At 34.9% G+C, this 22,263-nt stretch overlaps 2 protein-coding genes across 3 annotated transcripts in view; one reads left to right on the top strand and one right to left on the bottom strand.

Moving 5' to 3' along the window:
• LOC138716459 (cilia- and flagella-associated protein 299-like) overlaps positions 1-15,184 on the bottom strand; it is an 87,919-nt gene extending 72,735 nt beyond the window's left edge. The window contains exon 1 of the mRNA XM_069849572.1: positions 14,996-15,184. Coding sequence (XP_069705673.1) covers positions 14,996-15,150 — 155 coding nt within the window. The 5' untranslated portion in view covers positions 15,151-15,184. The remainder of the gene's footprint in view (positions 1-14,995) is intronic.
• Nos (Nitric oxide synthase) overlaps positions 1-22,263 on the top strand; it is a 501,742-nt gene that overhangs the window by 205,175 nt on the left and 274,304 nt on the right. The gene's annotated exons all lie outside the window — the stretch shown is intronic.

Here is a 22,263-nt window from a genome sequence, read left to right as displayed (position 1 = left end):
GGAGGGAAAAAGACCTTTAGGGAGGCCGAGACATAGATGGGAAGATAATATTGAAATGGATTTGAGGGAGGTGTGATATGATAGAGAATGGATTAATCTTGCTCAGGATAGGGACCAATGGCGGGCTTATGTGAGAGCGGCAATGAACCTCCGGATTCCTTAAAAGCCAGTAAGTAAGTAAGTAAATATGTAAATAAGTTTTCGTTAGAAATTGCTGTCGCTATGAATTCCGACAAGCGAGCTTGAACACTAAAGAAAATACAGCTTCTACCAAAATTTTAAGGACACCCCTTCAAAAGTGATGTTTCACTCCTGACTTTATACTTAGGCTATGTGAAACCCCCTGATACTTATACGGGGAACAAATTCTTGTTAAAAATAAAGTTTCTGCTTTAAACCCAATTTTTCTATCTTTCAAACTGTGGATTATTAACAATTTTTGTCAGACGCTAAATAACCTAAGCTGTTGATAAAGCGTCGTAAAATAACCTACTAAAAAACAATTTTTGTGTAATGAAAACGTATTGAAAAGTTACATTTTTTGTGGGAAAAAATAATTGCTCCAGAATGATTCTATTGATATCAATGAATTTTGAAATATACTTAGACAAATCTGAAATGCTTCTTGTGCAATTATCACTTTTTATTTAAAAAATTTGTAACAGCTTGTTCACGCAGATTTTTTCTTTCTATTATTTTGGAAAAAATTGCCAGTTTCTAATATTCTCTTGATTTTGAAATTCGCGGTAAATTGACCAGAGACTGCCACTGTCATTTATATAAAACATTAGAAGTTTGGTAAAAACTTGTTAATCAACTTTATTTCCTCCAGTTTTAGTAAACAGTTGTGGAGTTTAGGATTACAAGTATGAAAAGGTTATATTTTTTCTTCGAAGAAAAAATAGTGAAAATGGATCGAAATTCAGTGAGTATGGACATGAAGTGACAGATCATTGTAATGAGGAAGAATGATTTGAGATAATATCTAACTCTATCCCAAAATTCATTGATATAAGTACACCGTGTCCGAAATGAAACCTACCGATAAAGATACTAAATAATTTATTCCTTAATTATGACGCACAAAAACAAATTAGGGAAAATATTAATCAACTCAAGTTTATGTCACCATCAGTAAATCTCAACATGTCCCCCTCTAGTAGCACGACACACATCTAACCTGTATGCTTTCTCTCTCCAGGCATTGTGTAACACCTGCGGAGTTACAGATCTTACTGTGTCGATAATTCTTTGACGTAAGACTTGAAGGTTATCCACTCTGGTGTTGTTGACACGGTCTTTCACGAATTCCCAAAAAAAAAGTCCAATGGTGTAAGATCAGGAGATCGTGGGGGCCATGCAATAGGACCACCACGACTAATCCATCGTTCCGGGAAATGATTTTGCAAAGTTTCAACGACTGGTTCCCAATAATGAGGGGGAGCTCCGTCTTGCTGGAAGGTGAACCTCTCTGGAATGTGGGGTAGCGCAAAATTTTCAAGCATATCGAGATATACCGCACCATTCACTGTGTTCTCTATGAAGAAAAAAGATCCTATCACTTATGAACTGGTTAATCCACACCAAGCTTTTAACTTTGGAGAGTTACGTTCATGTTCAAAAATAACACGAGGATTCTCAGAACCCCAGATCCTGCAATTGTGGCGATTAACATAGCCACACACGTGAAACGTTGCCGCCACCATGTCGCTGAAAGTCTCAATTTTCTAGCAAATGTTTGTGCCACTGAACAATGGTGTGCCTATCAGGAGCTAGACGGCCATATTTTTCACGAAATGTCCGCTGAACTGTAACCGGAAACTTAAACTCTGCTAACCAATAACAGCACAGTACTTTTTCTTGCGGTGTGAATGGAGCCATTTTGGAAAACAATCTGTGTATACACAACAATAGGAATAACAGGTGCGCCAATTTCACGACATAAAAACTTGTTGCGTTTCTCTACATTTTAGTGCAAGCAAGCTGGCCATATGTAACTTTATAGATGTCTAGTCAGTTCATTTCTTTATCGGTAGGTTTCATTTCGGACACGGTGTATATCCATTCTGGACTAATTACTTATTTTCCGACAAAAATGTAATGTTTCAAAAAGTTTTAATAACAGGAAAGTTGTTATATAATCCACAGTTTGAAAGAGTTCGCAATAAAAAAATAATTTTTCACAAGCATTTGGTCTCTGTATAAAAATCAGGGGGTTTCACATAAGTATAAGGACAGGAGTGAAACATCTATTTTGAATGGGTGTCCTTAAACTTTTGGTATAAACTGTAAGTCAATGAATAGCGTTGGTAACCAGAATAATCTAGCCTACAGATTGTCTGAGAAGTCCTGCATCACAGGCTAAATCATAAAATATAAAATATGATCAATGTGATCCTCTTAAACAAAACATGTCTGCAGGCGGAACTTCATTTTATTTATAATGCGCTGTAGCATTTCGGCGGTGATTTCAGGACACTTTTCCTCGATCCCCGTTCATAATGCTGCAGGCCACGAATCTTTACTTCGTGTATTTTTCCCTTAACATAACTCTAGAAACAAAAGTCAGATGGATTGAGGTCAGGCGATCTGGAATCCCACTCTCTGGGTCCTCTGCGTCCTATCCACCGATCGGAGATTTCTGCATAGGTGTGGCGTAAGATATACCGGAATTGAACCTGCTAGGCGAAAGTACAGAATGGTTAATGCAGGATGGTGCTTCACTACATTAGCCTATGCCTGAGTATAGCGAGTGGTAAAAGAGGCTGTCACTATCATCGCTACACAAGGGATTAGAGTCTTTATACTAGGATACTATGGGTGTACCCATTCAGTAAGCTCGCCGAGACGCACTCAAACACCAAGAAGGTTCTAATTTGGTAAATGCTAAAATTTATTACGGGAAATATGCAGGTCTGTTACCCATTTCTTTTAGGACTGTTCCCAATTTTTGTCTTAGAGTCTTAAGAAAAACAACGGAAAACTATAGGTAGGATAAGCTGTCTGAATTGAAAGGTTCAGAGCCATAGTGGGCCAAGCGCCATATATTAAGAACGGAGAAAACAAGGGTTAAAATTAAGTGAATATCATAATTTAATGAAACATATAGTAAGTAATATAAAGTGTGCACATTAAAACTAAATGATATGTCAATCTTCATTAAACTATGGTATTCACTTAACTTTAACCCTTGCTTTCTCCGTTTTTAATAAATGGCGCTTGCCCCACTATGGCTCTGAACCCTTCAATTCAGGAGTACAGTCAATTAGCTATGAAGTAACTCTAATGAAATATGGGCCGAAGGACCCTAAAGACAGGGTGAGGAAGGGTAGACATTCTAACCAAGGGTAAAAAGAACTGTGTCCTTGTTTCAGGAAGTGATTATGGGGCATAAATGCCATCACTTATTCTGAATATAAGTGATAACTAGCTAATGCAGTAGTAATTTTAATACTTTCCTGTTTGATGGACAGTCAATTAACAACATTCGTTTCTGTTATGAGCAACAGTAAGATCTTAAATTAGAAACACAATATCTACTTTTCTCTAGCCCAGAGAAGTGAAAAATATTGCGCTCTTACTGAACACAAATTATAAAGAATCTCATGAAACTACTCATCTTCATTAATATTTCGAATGAGTTTAACATAAGGAAGATTTCATCTTAACGACATTGTCCTATCAGAAAACATTGAAGCTTAAAATTTAATTGAAGCAAATGCTACTGAGATTTAACACTCTGTATCAATTTGAGCTGTGAACAACTGCACCACTCTAGTCCATATTCAGCGCTCATATTCTACTCGTATTTATATGACGCACTTGAATTCATTGTTCTCGTAGTTGTGCATCCGTGCTGATTTGCATTTGACATTTTGTGTTTTAAATCTACATATTTCACTACGCTATGTACGACAGATAATAAATTTGCGTTAAGTGTTCCTAACATAAAGACTGGAAGACATTTTCTTCAAAACAACGGTCTGTGAATTGTAATTTGGAAGTTGATTGAATAGAGCTTGTTGTCCTATATCAACCCCTACTTAACGTTAATTAAAATTGACGCAAAAAAATTACATCAGCAAAATAACACTGCTATTATTTAGCCTCTATTGTAATAATAATAATAATAATAATAATAATAATGACAATAATAATAATAATAATAATAATAATAATAATAATAATAATAATAATAATAATACTTACTTACGGCTTTTAAGAAACTCGCAGGTTCATTGCCGCCCTCAAATAAGCTCGCCATCGGTCCCTATCCTGTACAAGATTAATCCAGTCTCTACCATCATATCCATTTTAATATTATCCTCCCATTTACGTCTCGGCCTCCCCGAAGAGCTTTTTCCCTCCGGCCTCCCAACTGACAACTCCATAAGAATTTCTGGATTAGCCCATATGTGCTACATGCCCTGCACATCTCAAACGTCTGGATATAATGTTCCTAATTAACTAATCTACTTGATATTAATTGCACTAAGTTGTATAGCTTAATGAAAGTATGCTACTTTGTATTGTATATATTTGTATAGTTTTGGCCGATGAATTGTATATGCTTTAAATTGAATAGTAATCTATATAGCTCTATTGATAAATTGTTTGTGTTTGTAATTTGAAGTAGTTTGCATGATATGTATTATCAATTTCTGTGTATCACAACTGGTTGAATTGTTTATGCCTTAAAGTTAATTAACTTACTTGTTTTGTATTATACCTATAGCTCAACTGATGAATGATCGTTTGTGTTTGTAAATTTAATAATCTGATTGGCTATGTATTGTATACTTTTAGTAGAGCCATCGATGTAGCTCAGTCGGCAGACTCGCTGGGATGCTGATCCGGAGCTGCGTTCGGGCTTGGGTTGGATCCCCCTTTGGTCTTTGGTTTCTTCCGAGGTTTTCCACAGTCGTGGGACTGAAGCCGGATGGTCTATGTCGAGTCCTTGGCATCAACTCCTTTGATTAGATTACCCCCCTTTGATTTGATTACCTGGTTGGGTTTTTCCGAGGTTTTCCCCAAACCAAAAGGCAAATGCCGAATAATATTTTGGCGAATCCTCAGACCTCATCTCATCTCACTACATCTCGCCAAAATATTGTAAAAAATTGTAAAAATTGTAGAAAATTACTAAATTGTAAAACTACAAAAATTTGTAAAAACTGTAATTGTAATATTGTAAAATTTTGACTTGTTCCACATCTTAAAGCTTCATTGCTCATGTAGGATCTATGGAATAAAATAAATGAATGAATGAATGAATGAATGAATGAATGAATGAATGAATGAATGAATGAATGAATGAATGAATGAATGAATGAATGATTATGTCAGGTAAATAATAATAATAATAATAATAATAATAATAAATTTACACGATCTCTCAGATTTACACTAATCTGACATTGTTTATTAGACGTAATTTATGGCCCTTCAGTAAAGGAGAGTTTGTGAAGGAATTTTTACTTCTAGTATCAATAGTTTCATTAAATATTATTTTCAGAAAAGGAAAAAAAGCAACACTTTCATACGTGTCCCATCACTTCATTTGTAATAATAATAATAATAATAATAATAATAATAATAATAATAATAATAATAATAATAATAATAATAATATTTCTACAAAAGAATTCTTGTCATAAAATACCTATATGTACTTGTACCGGTAATGTAGAAATGATGATTGTATCTAATTACCCTAAAAATATGTAATAAAATGTCACCAGCACTAATACTACTGATTAAAACAACAATAACAGTATATCACTAATAATAATAAAATAATAATAATAATAATAATAATAATAATAATAATAATAATAATAATAATACAGAAAACTGTTGCAAAAGAATTCTTGTTATAATATATTAGATGTACCGTACTGCCACTATAAAGATGATTCTGTCATTACATTAAAATTGTGTAATAAAATATCGCTAGCACTAATACTACTGTAACGATAACAACAATAACAGTAAGTCTAATAATATTATCAATAATAATAATAATAATAATAATAATAATAATAATAATAATAATAATATGTAAAAAATCAGTTTGTCCTACCAGCGTCATATTTTGCGAAAGTGTCAAATTACGACACGGCATTGCTGAAACCACTTCTCCGCTCTCTGAACAGCGCGGAATCAGAGCAACGTAACTGGTAGTCCTCGCTCCATAGAGCTTCGAGCTGATGACCCCTGCTCTACTGGGTGTTCAGTTCAAAGTGTGTCATGGCTCGCTGTATGCCATCATGTGGCTAGCCGATGAACCTAGAGAATTCAATCTTCCTACACTTCCGCAGAGGTGTATAACCTATGAGGCAGAAAAGTTGCCTAGCAAGTACGGCGTTCATTCTGAAGAGTACGTACCGATACGTACGGTAACGCCGGTAGTGGCAGGAATGTGAACTGTTTGGAAATACGTACTGTCGGGATATGGGGAGAGGGTTAAGACGATTTCTTACGTATTTGTTGACATTAACTTCGACGGTCAACATAGACACGGAGCATTTGATTTGTGTTGTGGAATGTTACCGTTCGCAACCGATGATAACAAATACCCTGCGTACGACTTGGCCCCGCAAAATACAGTTCGAAAGAGGTTATGGTAGCACACAGACCGTACAGACCGCCATCTGTTGCTACGACGTTCAAGTTTTACCGTAACCGTTCGCAAGTTCAGATTGAAGAACGCCTTAAATGAAAGGCAACTTCTCTAACATATAAGCTGAAACTCGCTTCAAATCGGTGACCCAACAACAGTGACGTCATGACACACTTTGAAATGAACAGCCAGTAGAGCGAGACTCTGTGCCAGTCATACAGTTGCTTATTTCATATAATGGGTAAGAACAATAATTCCGAATTCATAAATTCAGCAATAAATCAGCCTATTTCATAAAGTCTGCATTGAAGTTGCAGTATCCATGAAAAAGCAAAATTTTGCCCATTACTTGAAATGGGCATTTTCAAGATTTCGGCGTAACATAAGCATTATATATTGTGAGTCGAGGGTGTTATAAGGTCTAGATAATATGATGTATAGCAAGAAGAAAATGAACATAATTACCATGTTGACACGAAGGAGACAGGAAACAGCCGCTGAATTTAGCTTGGTTCTCTCTTTCCCGCGCCAGGGTTCTATTACTTGACGTTAGTCTACGAAATGGGTCCGCTAGTTTTATTTATCTTCGCATAGGAGACACGCTTAGAATTTATATCGCTCTTAATAATGCAACCACCCACGGCTCGGTTTAAACTTGTAAACTTCCAATCTAATAGCAAGCATAGTAACTAAAACTTCACGAGACTACAGCATTAAGTATATAAATATTTAAATATTTTAATTACATGCATTCTGCAAAAACCAAATAATACTTATAATATTTAACTCGTATCCACATGCTGGATAATTACTGTAGAGTGTATATTAGATAACGGCCGAGACAGGCGGTGTGGAATGACGCAATGAAAGAAGTGGAAATGGGAGAAGGAATTCATAAAAGGTACGCGATTTCATGTCCTTGTAAGGAAATTTGTGGCTGTGAGGAAGAATTTATGTGAGCTCCAAGCCAGTTGGCAACTTATCTTACTTGCCCCCTGCCTGACGGCCTTATCTCTACCAGGTTAAATAAATAAATACTAATACTAATACTCACGGGTGGGCAACTCGTGCTCTCAAAGTGTCAACACAATCTCAGTGCAGGTAGAACGAACTCTGTACTAGCTGTACTGTCTGTGTGCGGTTCTTTCAAGACACAAGTTCCCAGATCATTTCCCTTTAGTTACGAGTAAAAAGATAATTTTTTTATTAAGAAGAGAGGTAAAGCTTGTATTCTATTACACTTTCTTACGCATGACATTTTATGTTACAAATAAACAGTGAAGGTTTTAGTAAAGAAATAATGTCTGCATATGCTTTAGAACAGCTAAAGGTAAAAATGGGATATCAACAAGGTGAGACTGATATCAAATATCATTAGCAAGTTGTGCGAGTTACTGAATTGCAAGACATATAATCGACTAGCTAAGAACATTTATGGATAAATTTGAAATGTGGCAGTATCATGTAGAACATAGCCAACGTCACTTTCTTTGACTATAAACTATCTTGAAGAGTGATAAGAAAATCTTCTTGTCAAATATAAGACCCTACTTCAAGACCTACAGCAGAATTCACTGCTAAGTTTGGAGAAACAGTGACAATTGACAAGGAATCGAAATTTTTCTGAAATATTATTGGCTTACGTCGATAGAAAATCCTGAAAATTTACAGTTTGAATTAATAAATCTACAGAACAGCATGCCCCTCAGATTCCAGCAAAATCAGGAATCGAACTGTTCGTAATGTTGCCTAAGTCAGAATTTCCAAATATACCCTTTGCTTCCATATATACTGTATGTGCTTGAGGCAGAGTTTAATACAAGAAAGAAGTGTAAAAGTTCTCAAAGTAAAGAAAGAGCTCAGAAGGAAGCTTATTTCATCTGCCTGACATGTAAAAAATACTTCCTTGAATTTGTTATTGTTTGCGAATACAGAGGACAGAGTAATACTATATCATGTATAAAGACATGTAAATTCTATCGTTCTACGTTTCAAATAAGATCTATAATAAGAAATATTAACAAATAGTGTAATAATAAATAAGTGTTGCAGCTATATTTGTTGTATCTTGAAAAGGTTGTATTCAGTTTGTGTTTCCAGTACTAAACTAATTTACAAAGCTAGAAAATAATATTATTTTGTTATGTGTTCAGGTATAGTCTGTCTAAAATTACTATAATTACTGTACCATGCGTCATTCTGAAATTCAAATCATGGAATAGATATCACGATCACCTGCATGAGCCGCCAGAGCGCACCGTGGCTTTTGCAGCGAAACTACAAACAACTTGTAACTGCTGCGGCTGGCTCCGTCTGCCTTTCTCTCTTTCAAGGTTTTTTAGCACTTTGGGAGCACGAGTTGCCCGTCCATGCTAATACTAATATATTTTTTTCTAAATTATACACATCAGCTCAAAGAATTTGAGTGACCACAAGGGTCCTGAATACAATAAACATGTTCAATATAATGTGATGTGATACATTAGAGAAAAAAGAAAGTTATAATTGTTTAAGGCAAATATAAGAGGATTAATTGAAATAGAGATGATGATGTAATATTTGAAGAGAATCCTTGATAATATTTATAAGGACAGACATTACATAATCAAAAGGAATGTGAAGTTCCTTAAGATAATTCCATGTGAATTTTGTAATAGAACCTCTACTGCCAAACAGCAAACCAATGACAGACCATTGTTTAAGAGGGACGTTGTACTTTTCAGAAAGATACGGCAGACAAGGTTCATACATAGACTTCTCTCAATATCAACTTCGGTGGCCTGATTTAGGTTCCTTTCGAAACGGATAGTAGGGTCAAGAACAAGAGCCCGTTTTAAGCGTCCGTTAATAGCAATAATATCTGCCCGTCTAAAAGAACCATCTGATGGTACACAATGTACTTCCTCATGAATCTCCCAATTTAAAGTTTTTAACGATGTCGCCAAAGCATGTCGTACATGATAATGTCTAGCATTGATCAGCAGCTTGCCTTTAGGGCATTTTCCAAGCACGTGTCCAAGTGTTTCAAGCTCACAACAGTCTGGATGACGGCAGCGGGTTGTGCTTCTAATACTTCGTTTTCAACCGGTCCGGTGAACAATTTTCAAGGGAAAAATCCGAAATTGTACGCAATTAAACAGTTACCACATGAGGGAGAAAGCAATGTGGAAATCTAAAGCCACATTACATTTAGTAGTAGAGAATGGAGCATGACAGACCGTGTGAAATACAAAGAAGCACCAAGTTCATCTTACACTTCTGCTTACATGGTACCACAAATGACATCATTCTAAACATTTATTTCAAAAGTTACAATTTTTGTTTCCTTGTTTGTCAAATAGGTTATAGACATTTTAGGTAAAATGAAAAATATAACCTTCATAAATTCTTCTCCTTAGAGCTGCACTATATCTCTAAAATGTAGGTCATTTAGATGCGCCTATGGAGCTATATTATGCAACGTACTCTGTTGAAATATTTGTTGTATACTGATATGGACAAAGTTTGTTCATTATTTTAGAATAAGGGCTGATTATGAAATGAAAGGCAGACAACTATACAAATTCTCATGCTAAAAGCAACTTTTTTCATTTAATTTAATTTCATTTATTGTATTCCATAGATCTTACATTAGCATTGAAGTTTTAAGATGTGGAACAAGTCAAAATTTTAAAAGATTACAATTTTCTGGCGAGACAAAATGAGGTGAAGCCGAAAATTCGTCATAGATTACTTGGCATTTGCCTAATAGTTGGGGAAAACCTCTGAAAAAAATCCAACCAGGTAATCAGACCAAACGGGGATCTAACTCAAGCCCGAGCGTAACTACGGATCAGCAGGTTAGCGATCTGCCGACTGAGCTACGTTCGTGGCTCCACGGAAAATATACAGTACATAGCAATCAGATGATTAAATTTACAAACCTGAACAATTATTTATCAGTTGAGCTGTAAAATATAAAGAGAGAGATTTAAAGAAAAATAAATCGTCCGGCCTTAATTAAGAATCCGGAAATTAATAGATAAATATAATGAATTAAATATGCATATTGTTATAAAAATAAAGTTTAATAATTAAGTACTGTTGGTATCAATTATAAAATATAACTTTTCAAAATAACATTAAAATTAAACTTATAAATAAAAAATTTCATTTTAAATTAGCATATCCTTAATTAAGACATTCTGAGTGGTATAAATGAAATTGCATAATCTGCAGGGAATCTTTAAGAATTTTCGAGATGATTTTTTAATTTCAGAAGGTGATGTAGATGATTGTTTTAGAAAATTATATGTAAATTTTAATCGTGACGAGAATATTGTACGAAATGGAAATATAAAAATTGGAAATTTATCCTTTGAAGAGGTGGAAAAATTCAAATATCTGGGAGCACCAGTAAAAAATATAAATGATACTCGGGAGGAAATTAAACACAGGATAAATATGGGAAATGCCTGTTATTATTCGGTTGAGAAGCTTTTATCATCCAGTCTGTTGTCAAAAAATCTGAAAGTTAGAATTTATAAAACAGTTATATTACCGGTTGTTCTTTATGGTTGTGAAACTTGGACTCTCACTTTGAGAGAGGAACATAGGTTAAGGGTGTTTGAGAATAAGGTGCTTAGAAAAATATTTGGGGCTAAGAGGGATGAAGTTACAGGAGAATGGAGAAAGTTACATAACACAGAACTGCACGCATTGTATTCTTCACCTGACATAATTAGGAACATTAAATCCAGACATTTGAGATGGGCAGGGCATGTAGCACGTATGGGCGAATCCAGAAATGCATATAGAGTGTTAGTTGGGAGGCCGGAGGGAAAAAGACCTTTAAGGAGGCCAAGACGTAGATGGGAAGATAATATTAAAATGGATTTGAGGGAGGTGGGATATGATGATAGAGACTGGATTAATCTTGTTCGGGATAGGGACCAATGGCGGGCTTATGGCAATGAACCTCCGGGTTCCTTAAAAGCCAGTAAGTAAGTATATGTAAATTTTAATAAAGAACCCCTAGCATTAAAAAATGAACCTGTTACTGACCAATTAAAGAGAGGGATATTATACTTGGCACTAAGGTAGGGAATACAAGGTTTATATATGACCCTCTTTTCATGATCAACCTGATGAGCTTGGTTGAGTAAGTAAGTTAATTAAATTTAAAAGCATAAACAATTCAATTAGTTGAGATATACAAAAATTGATATACGTAATGCAAATTACTTCAAATTACAAGCATATACACAATTCAACAGTTGAGTTATACAAATTACTATTCAATTTAAAGCCTATACAATTCATCAGCCAAGCTACACAAAAATATAGCTATAATACTTAGTAAACAGATTAATTCAATTTACAAGCATACTTTTGTTAAGCTATACAGAATTGTACAATTCATATCAAGTAGATTAATTCGATTTATAAACATAAACAATTCATCGGTTGAGCTATACAGACTACTATTCACTTTACAGCATATATAATTTTATTTAACAGCTAAGCTACCTATACAAAAATATAGTACAATACATACTAAACAGATTAATTCCATTTACAAGCATATTTTAGTTGAGCTATATGAGCGGTATAAAACTTGAAAGGTTGAACTGTTTGGACTTTTTCCATTGCTAGTTTTAAAAAATTGTAGCATAACGTTTCGAAGAGTGGATCTCTCTTCGTCGTCAGGTGAAAACCTACTGTGGGGATCGTTACAAGCAGCTAGCCTGTCTGACTGATCGACTACTGTCACAGTAGGTTTTCACCTGACGACGAAGAGAGATCCACTCTTCGAAACGTTGTGTTACAATTTTGAAAATTAGCAATGGAAATTAGCAATTAGCTCAACCATTGAACAATTCACCGTTGCTCCCCCCCCCCTTATTCAGATCAATCTGAAAACTTACCTACATATCCATAACATTTTGAAATCATACTTTGTATATCTGCAGTGCCTGGGAAAAGTGACATAAGTCAGTTTCCACAAACCTTTTTTGATAATTTATTGACAACTTACGGAACAGCTGCTCGCTTGGAAAAAGAGACATAAGCATTTCTCCCATTACAATACAGACGTGGACAAATTATTAGACTAAAACGTTTTTCTTGGAAACATAATATAATTTGTCATATCAACCATCAGTATAATTCACACAGTCTCTATTTTTGTAAATATGATTGTTTACATCTTCTGGTATATTTTTCCAATGATTAAGTGTATTTTTTTGGCTATGTTGGTACTACTGGTGTTTTAGTTATACACTGCAGAAGATATTCAACAGTCTGTTCTCCCATGGCCCACAAGAAGACCGGACATGAACGAAATTGAAAATCTGTGATCTATTCTGAAGAAGAAAGTGAACAAAAAGAGGCTTACAACAAAACATGGACTCATTTAAGCACTGTCTGATATCTGGCTAAATGATGTTGATATTCAGAGAAAGTGTCAAACTTTGGTTTCCAGCATCCCTGACAAAATCAACGTGTTAATAAAAAAGAAGAGAATGTTCACAAAATATTAGTAACCTCAAGACTCAATTTTCTGTCATTATTTCTGTGCAAAATACATTTTTGTTCATTATTTCTACCGATAAATACAGCTTCGTTGCACATATAATTAATTTAGTCTAATAATTTATCCACGTTTGTAATTCATACAGAAAAAATCAAATCGACATAAACCAGTGTAATAATAATAATAATAATAAATAATAATAATAATAATAATAATAATAATAATATTAATAATAATAATAATAATAGCCTAATGTGTCCCTTGAAGGGCAAAGGCCTCCTGCTAGAGGGTAGCTCTGTTTCACTAACGCGGTGAGTTACTCCGCGTTAGGTTGTGTCTAGTGTTTCTTTGTCTGGTTGGAGTTGATTTCGCTGTCACTTTGATTAATTTGATTTCACTAACACTTTTATTATATTGAATGCACTTTCACTGAGTCAACTTGGGATGTTGTTTGTGGCTGGCACTATCTTCATTTGTAGTCGACTTCCAATTGTTCTCCAGGTTCCCCTGCTTCTTGCTATTCTGGACCATTGCTGGCCTGCTTGTGTTGTGTAGAAGTCTGCCCACCTCTTCCTTGGTCTGCCTCTGTGCCGGTCTCCTGTGCGCGGGTTCCACATGGTGGCTCTGTATGTCCATCTTTCGTCTTTCATCCGCGCGATGTGGCCTCCCCACTTCCACTTCAATTTGTTTGCTCTTTGTGTGACGTTTGTTGTTGATGCCATTTGGGACAGCGACTTATTGGAAATTCTGTCTCTCATAGTTATTCCCAATATCTTTCGTTCCATTTTCCTTTGGCATATTTCTAGCGCATTCATCTGTCTGTTTGTTGTCGACGATGTTTGGCATCCATAAAGTACTGTTGGGTAGACGCAGGTTTGTAGTACTTCTGCTGATTGTCTTGTCCAGGAGTATGAACTGGAAGGACCAGAAGGATTTCCAAGCTAAGGATATTATTCTTCTTATTTCTTTTCCAGTCTTGTCTTTAAAGGAAATTAGTTGGCCTAGGTATGTGTATTTCGTTGCATATGGTAGCGTTGTTCCGTCAATTCAGATGGGGATTTCTTGTCTGTTTGTCATCAGCTGTGTTTTTGTCATGTTCATTGATAGATCTGCGGTTTTGCTTTGTGTAAGTTGTCAATAAATTATCAAAAAAGGTTTGTGGAAACTGACTTATGTCACTTTTCCCAGGCACTGCAGATATGTAGTCTACTAAGAGAGTAAACCATTTTTGTTCAGGACAGTTAATGACCTACATTTATTATTATTATTATTATTATTATTATTATTATCGTTATTATTATTGTTGTTTTTGTTGTTTAGTCAACTGTTCGAAGACATGGTTTGAACCTCATAAATAACACCAATAAGGCATCACTCATGAGGCAACTAGACCAGGAGATAATGGGTAGGGTCGCCAGTACCGTACCCTCTCCAATGCATAAATCTTCGATTAGCTACATATTCCACTAATCATACTTCAGATGCATTATTATTATTTTTATTAGTGGTGGTGGTGGTGGTGGTGGTGGTGGTGGTGGTGGTGGTGGTGGTGGTAAGGGAAGAGGAAAATCATTTCTTTTCCACAGAGATTGAGTATTGCCTTTTATTCTTCCTTCATTGTCTTAAGTAATAGTCTTATGACACAAATTCCATTATCATGTCGTCCGCAAGATTACTTCCTTCAACATTACGGAACAAATATAAGAAACATTTGTTTAAACTCAATACCTGTATAATGGAGATAGTTTCCTTCTGGGTCTATTGCATTTGTATCCTAAAAAGATTAGATCTAGGCCTATAATATCTTTTTGAACTAAAATGAAAGACTATATGTTTATATAATATGAAGTACTCCGTACTTGTAACCCAGTTCTGCGATGTTTCGTGCCTCAGCTCTGCTTCTGAGATAATACAAATCCATAGGTGCGACAAGGGAATCCAGATACTCTTCATATTTACTGAATCTCAGAAGTTTCTTGTCTCCTTCTATCACATTATTCAAAATTGTCTCCATCGTGCTGTGTATTACGTTAAAGGTAGATGATGAGTTCTCGTAACCTGTAATCAATTAGAAATGCACTTCGTGAAAGTGTTAATAGTGATTTTACTTTATCCACTTCGATTATGTAATGTGTATTTTACATCACTAATAAAAATGTTGTAAACATATTCATTACGCAACTAAGTTAGGTAATGATACTTATATTACGCAACTAATTAGGTAATGAAACTGCTGTGAAACATACATAAACTAAAATAAAATAGAATTGATTTTATTTATTATAAATATCAATAAATTCCAAATATTTCTACATTTTTCTTGGAATACCAATCTTCATATTTTGTTTGTTTCTATGTATGTATGATTGTATGTATGTATATATGTATGTATATATGTATGTATGTACGTACGTATGTATGTATGTATGTACATACGTACGTATGTATGTATGTATGCATCCAGAAAGTAAGTTTCCCTATTTTTTTTTAAGAACACACACTTTCAGGAAAACATTTATTGGCAACAGGTACAGCAACGTTTCAGCTATTTTTCAACATAGCCACCATCAGAATTGAGACACTTGTCGTATCTTGGGATCAACTTTTGTATCCCTCTGTCGTAGAACTCTGCCGCCTGTGAATGGAACCAGCGTGTGACAGACGTCTTCAGCTCTTCGTCGTTGCCAAAACGCTTATCGGAGGACAGGAATTTCTTGAGGTGCAAGAAAACGTGAAAATCGCTGGGAGCAAGATCAGGACTATAGGGTGGATGATGAAACAACTCCCAGCCAAATTCCGTCAAAACAGATGCTGTGCGCCGAGCCGTATGTGGACGAGCATTGTCATGGAGGAGTACAACACCTGCAGTAAGCATTCCACGCCTCTTGTTTTGAATGGCACGTCGAAATTTTCGCAGTGCTTCACAGTAACGGTCAGCGTTCACTGTTTCACCTCTTGGAAGGAAGTCAATGAGCAGAATGCCCTTCCTGTCCCAGAACACCGTGCACATCACTTTCCGTACCGACAGCGTCTGTTTGAATTTCGTCCTGACCGGAGATCCACTATGACGCCAATGCATTGACTGCTGCTTGGTTTCCGGGTTGGCGATCCTGTCGAGGAACTCGTCGCCGTCATCGTGATACCGTTGCAGAAATGTCAGTGCTGCTCCCAAACGTTGCATTTTGTGTTCGTGTGTCAGGTTTTTCGGCACCCACCTGGCACACACTTTTTTGAACAGCAGGTGCTTAGTGACAATCTCATGCAACAAGGATCGCGATATCTGCGGAAAATCACGATCATCATTGATGAGGGACGGTCGCCCACTGCGCTCTTCATCATGGACACTTTGACGACCTTCGGAAAACTGCCTACACCAGCGACGCACCATCTGCTTATCTGCTTACTCATGATGTTCTGCCCATAGACCTGACAGAGCTGCCGATGAATTTCAATTGGCGCAATGCTTTGTGCATTAAAGAACTTTATCACCGACCGAACCTCGCAGGCGGCGGGAGAAGGAATAAGAGCTTCCATTTCGGACCACTGCTGCCACGCTACAGGCACCAGGCGGGACCTGTCCTGCTGGCATATGATTGATACGTCATAGATCTGTTACGCATGCGCAATTGACACGGCTAATTACGTTTACTTTCAAGGGAAAAAATCAGGAAACTTACTTTCTGGATGCGCCTCGTATGTATGTATGTATGTAAAGCCACCGGCGTGGCTCAGTCGGTTAAGGCGCTTGCCTGCCGGTCTGAAGTTGCGTTCGGGCGCGGGTTCGATTCCCACTTGGGCTGTTTACCTGGTTGGGTTTTTTCCGAGGTTTTCCCCAAGCGTAATGTGAATGCAAGGTAATCTATGGCGATTCCTCGGCCTCATCTCGCTATCACCAATCTCATCGACGCTAAATAACCTAGTAGTTGATATAGCGTCGTTAAATAACCAACTAAAATAAAAAATGTATGTATGTATGTATTTATTCACACTGCAAAAGGGTAAATACTAGGTGGCAGTGGTAAATGATTACACTCAATAATGACAATTAATAATAAACACAACTAATAATAAATACAATTAATAATACTAATAATAATTAATACTAAACATAATAAACCATAATAATAAATAATAATAACAATAGTAGGTATAATAATATTAACAAGGGGCATCATAAATTAAATGAAACACGATCACTTAAAAAAAAACATTTAAGTAAATCTAATTTGTATCTTAACTGTAAGTTCGAAGTAAACCCCACGAGTATCATATGTTCATACATGCAAAAGTACCTTTCAGCAGTACACTCATTTTGCTGTCAACTCACTCACTGCACTGGAACTACGACACATTTCACTGATACTATCCTGATTTCACTAACACTTCAAAAAACATTTCACTGTTCAAATACTTTGCTCTACCACTATAAACTATAAACCTTCACTGACACAAACACACTTTACTGACACAACACACTTCATTGATACAACACACTTTACTGACAACACACTTTTTCACTGATACAACATTTCAAAAAAACAAAACATCAATTACTCCCTTTGAATTATGTGCATAATATACTGCCGTCTATAATTAAAGTCCTTAAGTCTATTTTTAAATACATTTTTAGTTAATGGTAAAGCCTTTAGTAAGTCTGCAGGTAAAGCATTCCAGTCCCTGATAGTACGATTGAGAAAAGAAACCTTTCCAGTGTCCGTCGTCTGCCTTCTTTCCCTCAATTTATGTGAATAGTCGTTCCTTTAAGAGTAATTTGGCGGCTGCAACCTATTTTTTAATTCTCTCCGGGCAACTCACCTCTGTATGTTTTGAACATTGCGCATAATCGAATTTACGTTCTCCTGTCCGTGAGTGTGTCCCATTTTAATGGTGAATTATTACGACAACACTTGATAGCCCGTTTTTTTTTAATATTTTCCAATGTTATATATTCTAATCTGTAAGGATCCCAACATGCATTACTAAATTCCATTACTGGACGAACTAGTGATTTATATAAAATCTCTTTGGCTTTATCAGAGTCTTTTCTTAATACCCTCATCACAAAGTGTAACGCTCTCCATGCCTTTCCCGCTGTGTCAGTAACATGATCCCCCCAGCCGAGATCGCTGCTAAATGTTATTCTAGGTATTTACAGTTGTTAACTTCCGGAATGGTTTCACCCCCTAACGCATACGATGCGATTATTTTATTTCTTTTTCTTGTAAAGCTAACGGCTTTGTTCTTTAGAGAATTTATTTTCATTTTGTTGGCCATTGCCCAATCGTTTATTCTATTGAGATAATTCTGAAGAAGAGTAGTATCTTCATAACTTTTTATTTCCCTGTATACTATACAATCATCCGCGAATAAGCGAACCTTGGACAAGATGTTAACTGGCATATCATTTACAAAAGCCAGGAATGGAAGGGGCCCCAAGACACTCCGGAAGTAATTTCGATAATCCCTACCCCCACCCATAATCTCTGAGTGCGACAAGTTAAAAATTCCTTGATCCACTGGAATACTCTCAAGTCAACCCCCGTTGATTGTAGTTTAACCAACAATATATCATGTGGGACTACATTGAATGCGCGTGAAAAGTCAATAATCACTGCATCTACTTGGCTATTTGAATCTATTCCGTTTGCTAAATCCTGATATACAGTTACTAATTGACTCTCACATGAGTGCCCCCACAAAACCCATGTTGACAATTATATAACCAATTTGAATCATTCGAGTGCTGCCTTAGATATGCTGACATCAAATAAAATGACTGCCGTTACATTGTTCGACTATTATTAATAAAGAATGAAGATTTTTTTTAGTTTTCGTATTTATGTATGAATTATGAACTAAGATTTTAATGAAATTAAAGATTGTATTCTGATGATGGTGATAAAATTAAAGCAATTTATACAAAATACAAGGAAGTTAAAAATGAATATGAAGATAAATCTGATTATGATAAAAGTTACTGCAGTACTACAATATTGCAAAAATACAAACTGGCGGAAAGCCATCTGAAAATATTACTTTAATAAACCCCGGAGTTCGATAAGGGTGCCTTTCATCGTCCACTATTTCCACGTTTATTCAGTCATCAGAGAATTATAATTGTTTTTAACAAATAAGTTCGAAATACACGGAAGTATTGCTCTCCTTTTTGCGGATGGCCAGGTAATTTGAGAGAGAACCATTTACAATTAAGCAGTTTCATAAGAAAATTCATTCTCTAAGAGGACTGGAACCAGCGCGCATTCTGTAACGCGAGTCTCATGCATAATGTATTAGACCACGACGCTATGGCGCGGGATTCTAAGAGTCTAAATTAATGATTGTGGGTTGTGATTCATTAAAGTTATATATTCTTATATTTTAACAAAGAGTAATTCGCGATTTTAATTAATTTGACATTTTATCAGTGTAACTTCACAATTTTATTTATTATATTATAATTACCAATAGTAATACATAATATTTCATGTAATGAATTAACAAATAATTATTGTAATTGCCCAAATCTAACACCTTCCACACAAGTCAAATATTTAGGAATTATTATAGATCAGCATTTACGTTGGGATAAACAAATTGATTGTATGTGTACAATTATAAGAAACACAATTTTTAAATTCATAATACTTCGAAATTTTATCACTAAGGAGGCACTGAGAATAACATTTTTAGCTTTAGTACAATTATTAATACAATATGGTATAATAAATTGGGGTGGAGTAGCATCATTTGTACTTAATCCATTAATTTTATTACACAGAAGATTAATAAAAATTTATCTAATCAAAAATATGGATTACCCAACAAATTTAATTTACACAGATTTTAAAGTATTAACTATTGAAGAAATTTATAAATATAGTTTACTAACTTACTAACCACAGAAATCAAATAAAAAACATAAATCTAATCGACATGAATATCGTACCCGTAGACAAAAGTCTACTTTCCCATTAATTGAGCCTAAATGTCACACAAGTGCAGCTCTTAAACATGGTACTAGCTTCGGCCCAAGACTTTATAATAAAATTACAAACCATTTTCCAAATTTGAAATATTTAAAAATTGGAGCTTTTAAAAAAGGAATTTATAAAATTATTCATGATATATAATATTAACAAATGTGTGATTTTTTTACCTTTTATTTCTGTCGACTATATTCATGTTTTTATTGAATATCACTGGCTTCTGTCTGATTGTCAATTCATATTAAATATGTTTTCTCTCTTTCTCTCTTTTTTTGCTCTTGTGTGTTATTTATTGGTTTGAATTAAGTTTAATTACTGTATTTAGTAAACTGTCCTTGTAAATTTTATGTTATATTATTGGCTAAGATCACACCGTACACGAGCCTGGCTCTTACGGTACTGGCTAGAAACATTTTGTTTCATAATTTTAATTTGTACTCGCTAGCTAGCTAGTTAAATAAATTAAATAAATAAATTATTGTATGACAACAAATAATATGAAGTTAATGACAAAAACTGTAGGGTAATTCCACGATAATGGACGGGACAATCATACAAGTTGTTCAGTATAATATATACATTTATTTCGTACGGAAATTATTTAATATACAAAATAAAAGTCAGAATGTCTGCATCAGGTTATAAGCTGATATTATTTCTGTGAAAAAGCAAATTATAAAATATTTGACAACAGTTATAACTGTTTAAAGAAAGGTAACAGACGGGACATAAAAATGACACAGAATATACAACGAACACAAATTCCATACAATCTCTGTCCTGCTATGAAATACAAAAATACCGCAATATTACCATATATTGCGAGTGTACACAGCTATTCATGGGTGCATTCAAACGTTGTGTAATATGAATTGTGTATTGAGAGAAACTGTCTAAAAATGGGTAACAGACGGGACATAAAGGTAACGGAAGGGACATTTTCTAAATGTGTCTTGTAATGAATGTAAAGAACAACTGAATAAAACAGTGAACTATTATGAAAAAGTTTTAAATAGTTAATAGACATTATATCTGCACATATTACTTTAACATATATCTTATAACAACAAAATAATACAATTGAGTAGGTCTATAATTCGAATATTGTACAACGTAATCATTTAACGTTGTGATACCAAAACTGTTGATTGATGCAAGTACAAATAAAACAAAGAGTAAAAAAAAAAAAAAATCAGATTGAACATAATAATAAACATAATAATAATGTTTTATTTTCGCTGGCAGAGTTAAGGCCATAAGGCCTTCTCTTCCACTCAACCAGCCTTAATCAATACAATACATAAATTTAAATTACAAATATTTTCACTACACTTAAAAGGTTCTCCAGCAATAATCTTCACTACACATTTATTTAAATTTAGATAAATCTATAAGGTAAAGTAGTAACTTAATTTATGAGCTAATTTAATTCAATGAATTATAATTAATTTAATATTTGAGATAGCTAGTAAAATGATGAAAATTAATTTAATATAAGCTTACTAGGACTATGTTACAGGGAGAATATATATATTTCTATTTCTATAATGAGAATATTAATGTAATTGCCATTAGATGTTTTGTAAATCTATTTAGAGAAATTAAAGATAATAATAATAAGAATGGACAGATGTTAGTTTCATTATAAGTAACAAATATTAATCAGCAATTCATCTGTTAAGTAAGAATTTATGTAATTTCGACCTAAATGAAGCTATTGTCCAACAACCCCTTATATCACTCGGAAGCGAGTTCCAATTTCTAGCAACTGAAACTGTATAGGATGAAGAATATAAAGATGTCTTGTGGTAGGGTATAATGAGTAAATTGTTATGATGAGATCTTGTACTTAGCTGATGATATGCGGATAAATTTTGAAAACGAGAAGCCAAATATATTGGGGTAGCGGTGCGCAGAATTTGAAACAAGAGAACAAGGGAATGCAGAGCTCGTCGATCACTTAGCCTTAGCCAAGACAGAGTTTGGAAAGACGGGGAAACATGATCATACTTACGAATATTACAAATATAACGGACGCACGCATTATGCACACGTTGTAGCCTGTTGCTCAAATTTGCATTTAGGTTACTTAATATAATATCGCAGTAGTCAAAGTGTGGCATCACGAGTGTTTGTACAAG

The sequence above is a fragment of the Periplaneta americana genome, chromosome 16, assembly GCF_040183065.1.
Source record: "Periplaneta americana isolate PAMFEO1 chromosome 16, P.americana_PAMFEO1_priV1, whole genome shotgun sequence".
NCBI lineage: Eukaryota > Metazoa > Arthropoda > Insecta > Blattodea > Blattidae > Periplaneta > Periplaneta americana.
Note: the sequence above shows the minus strand (reverse complement) of the source record. Positions and strands in the feature narration are given on the sequence as shown.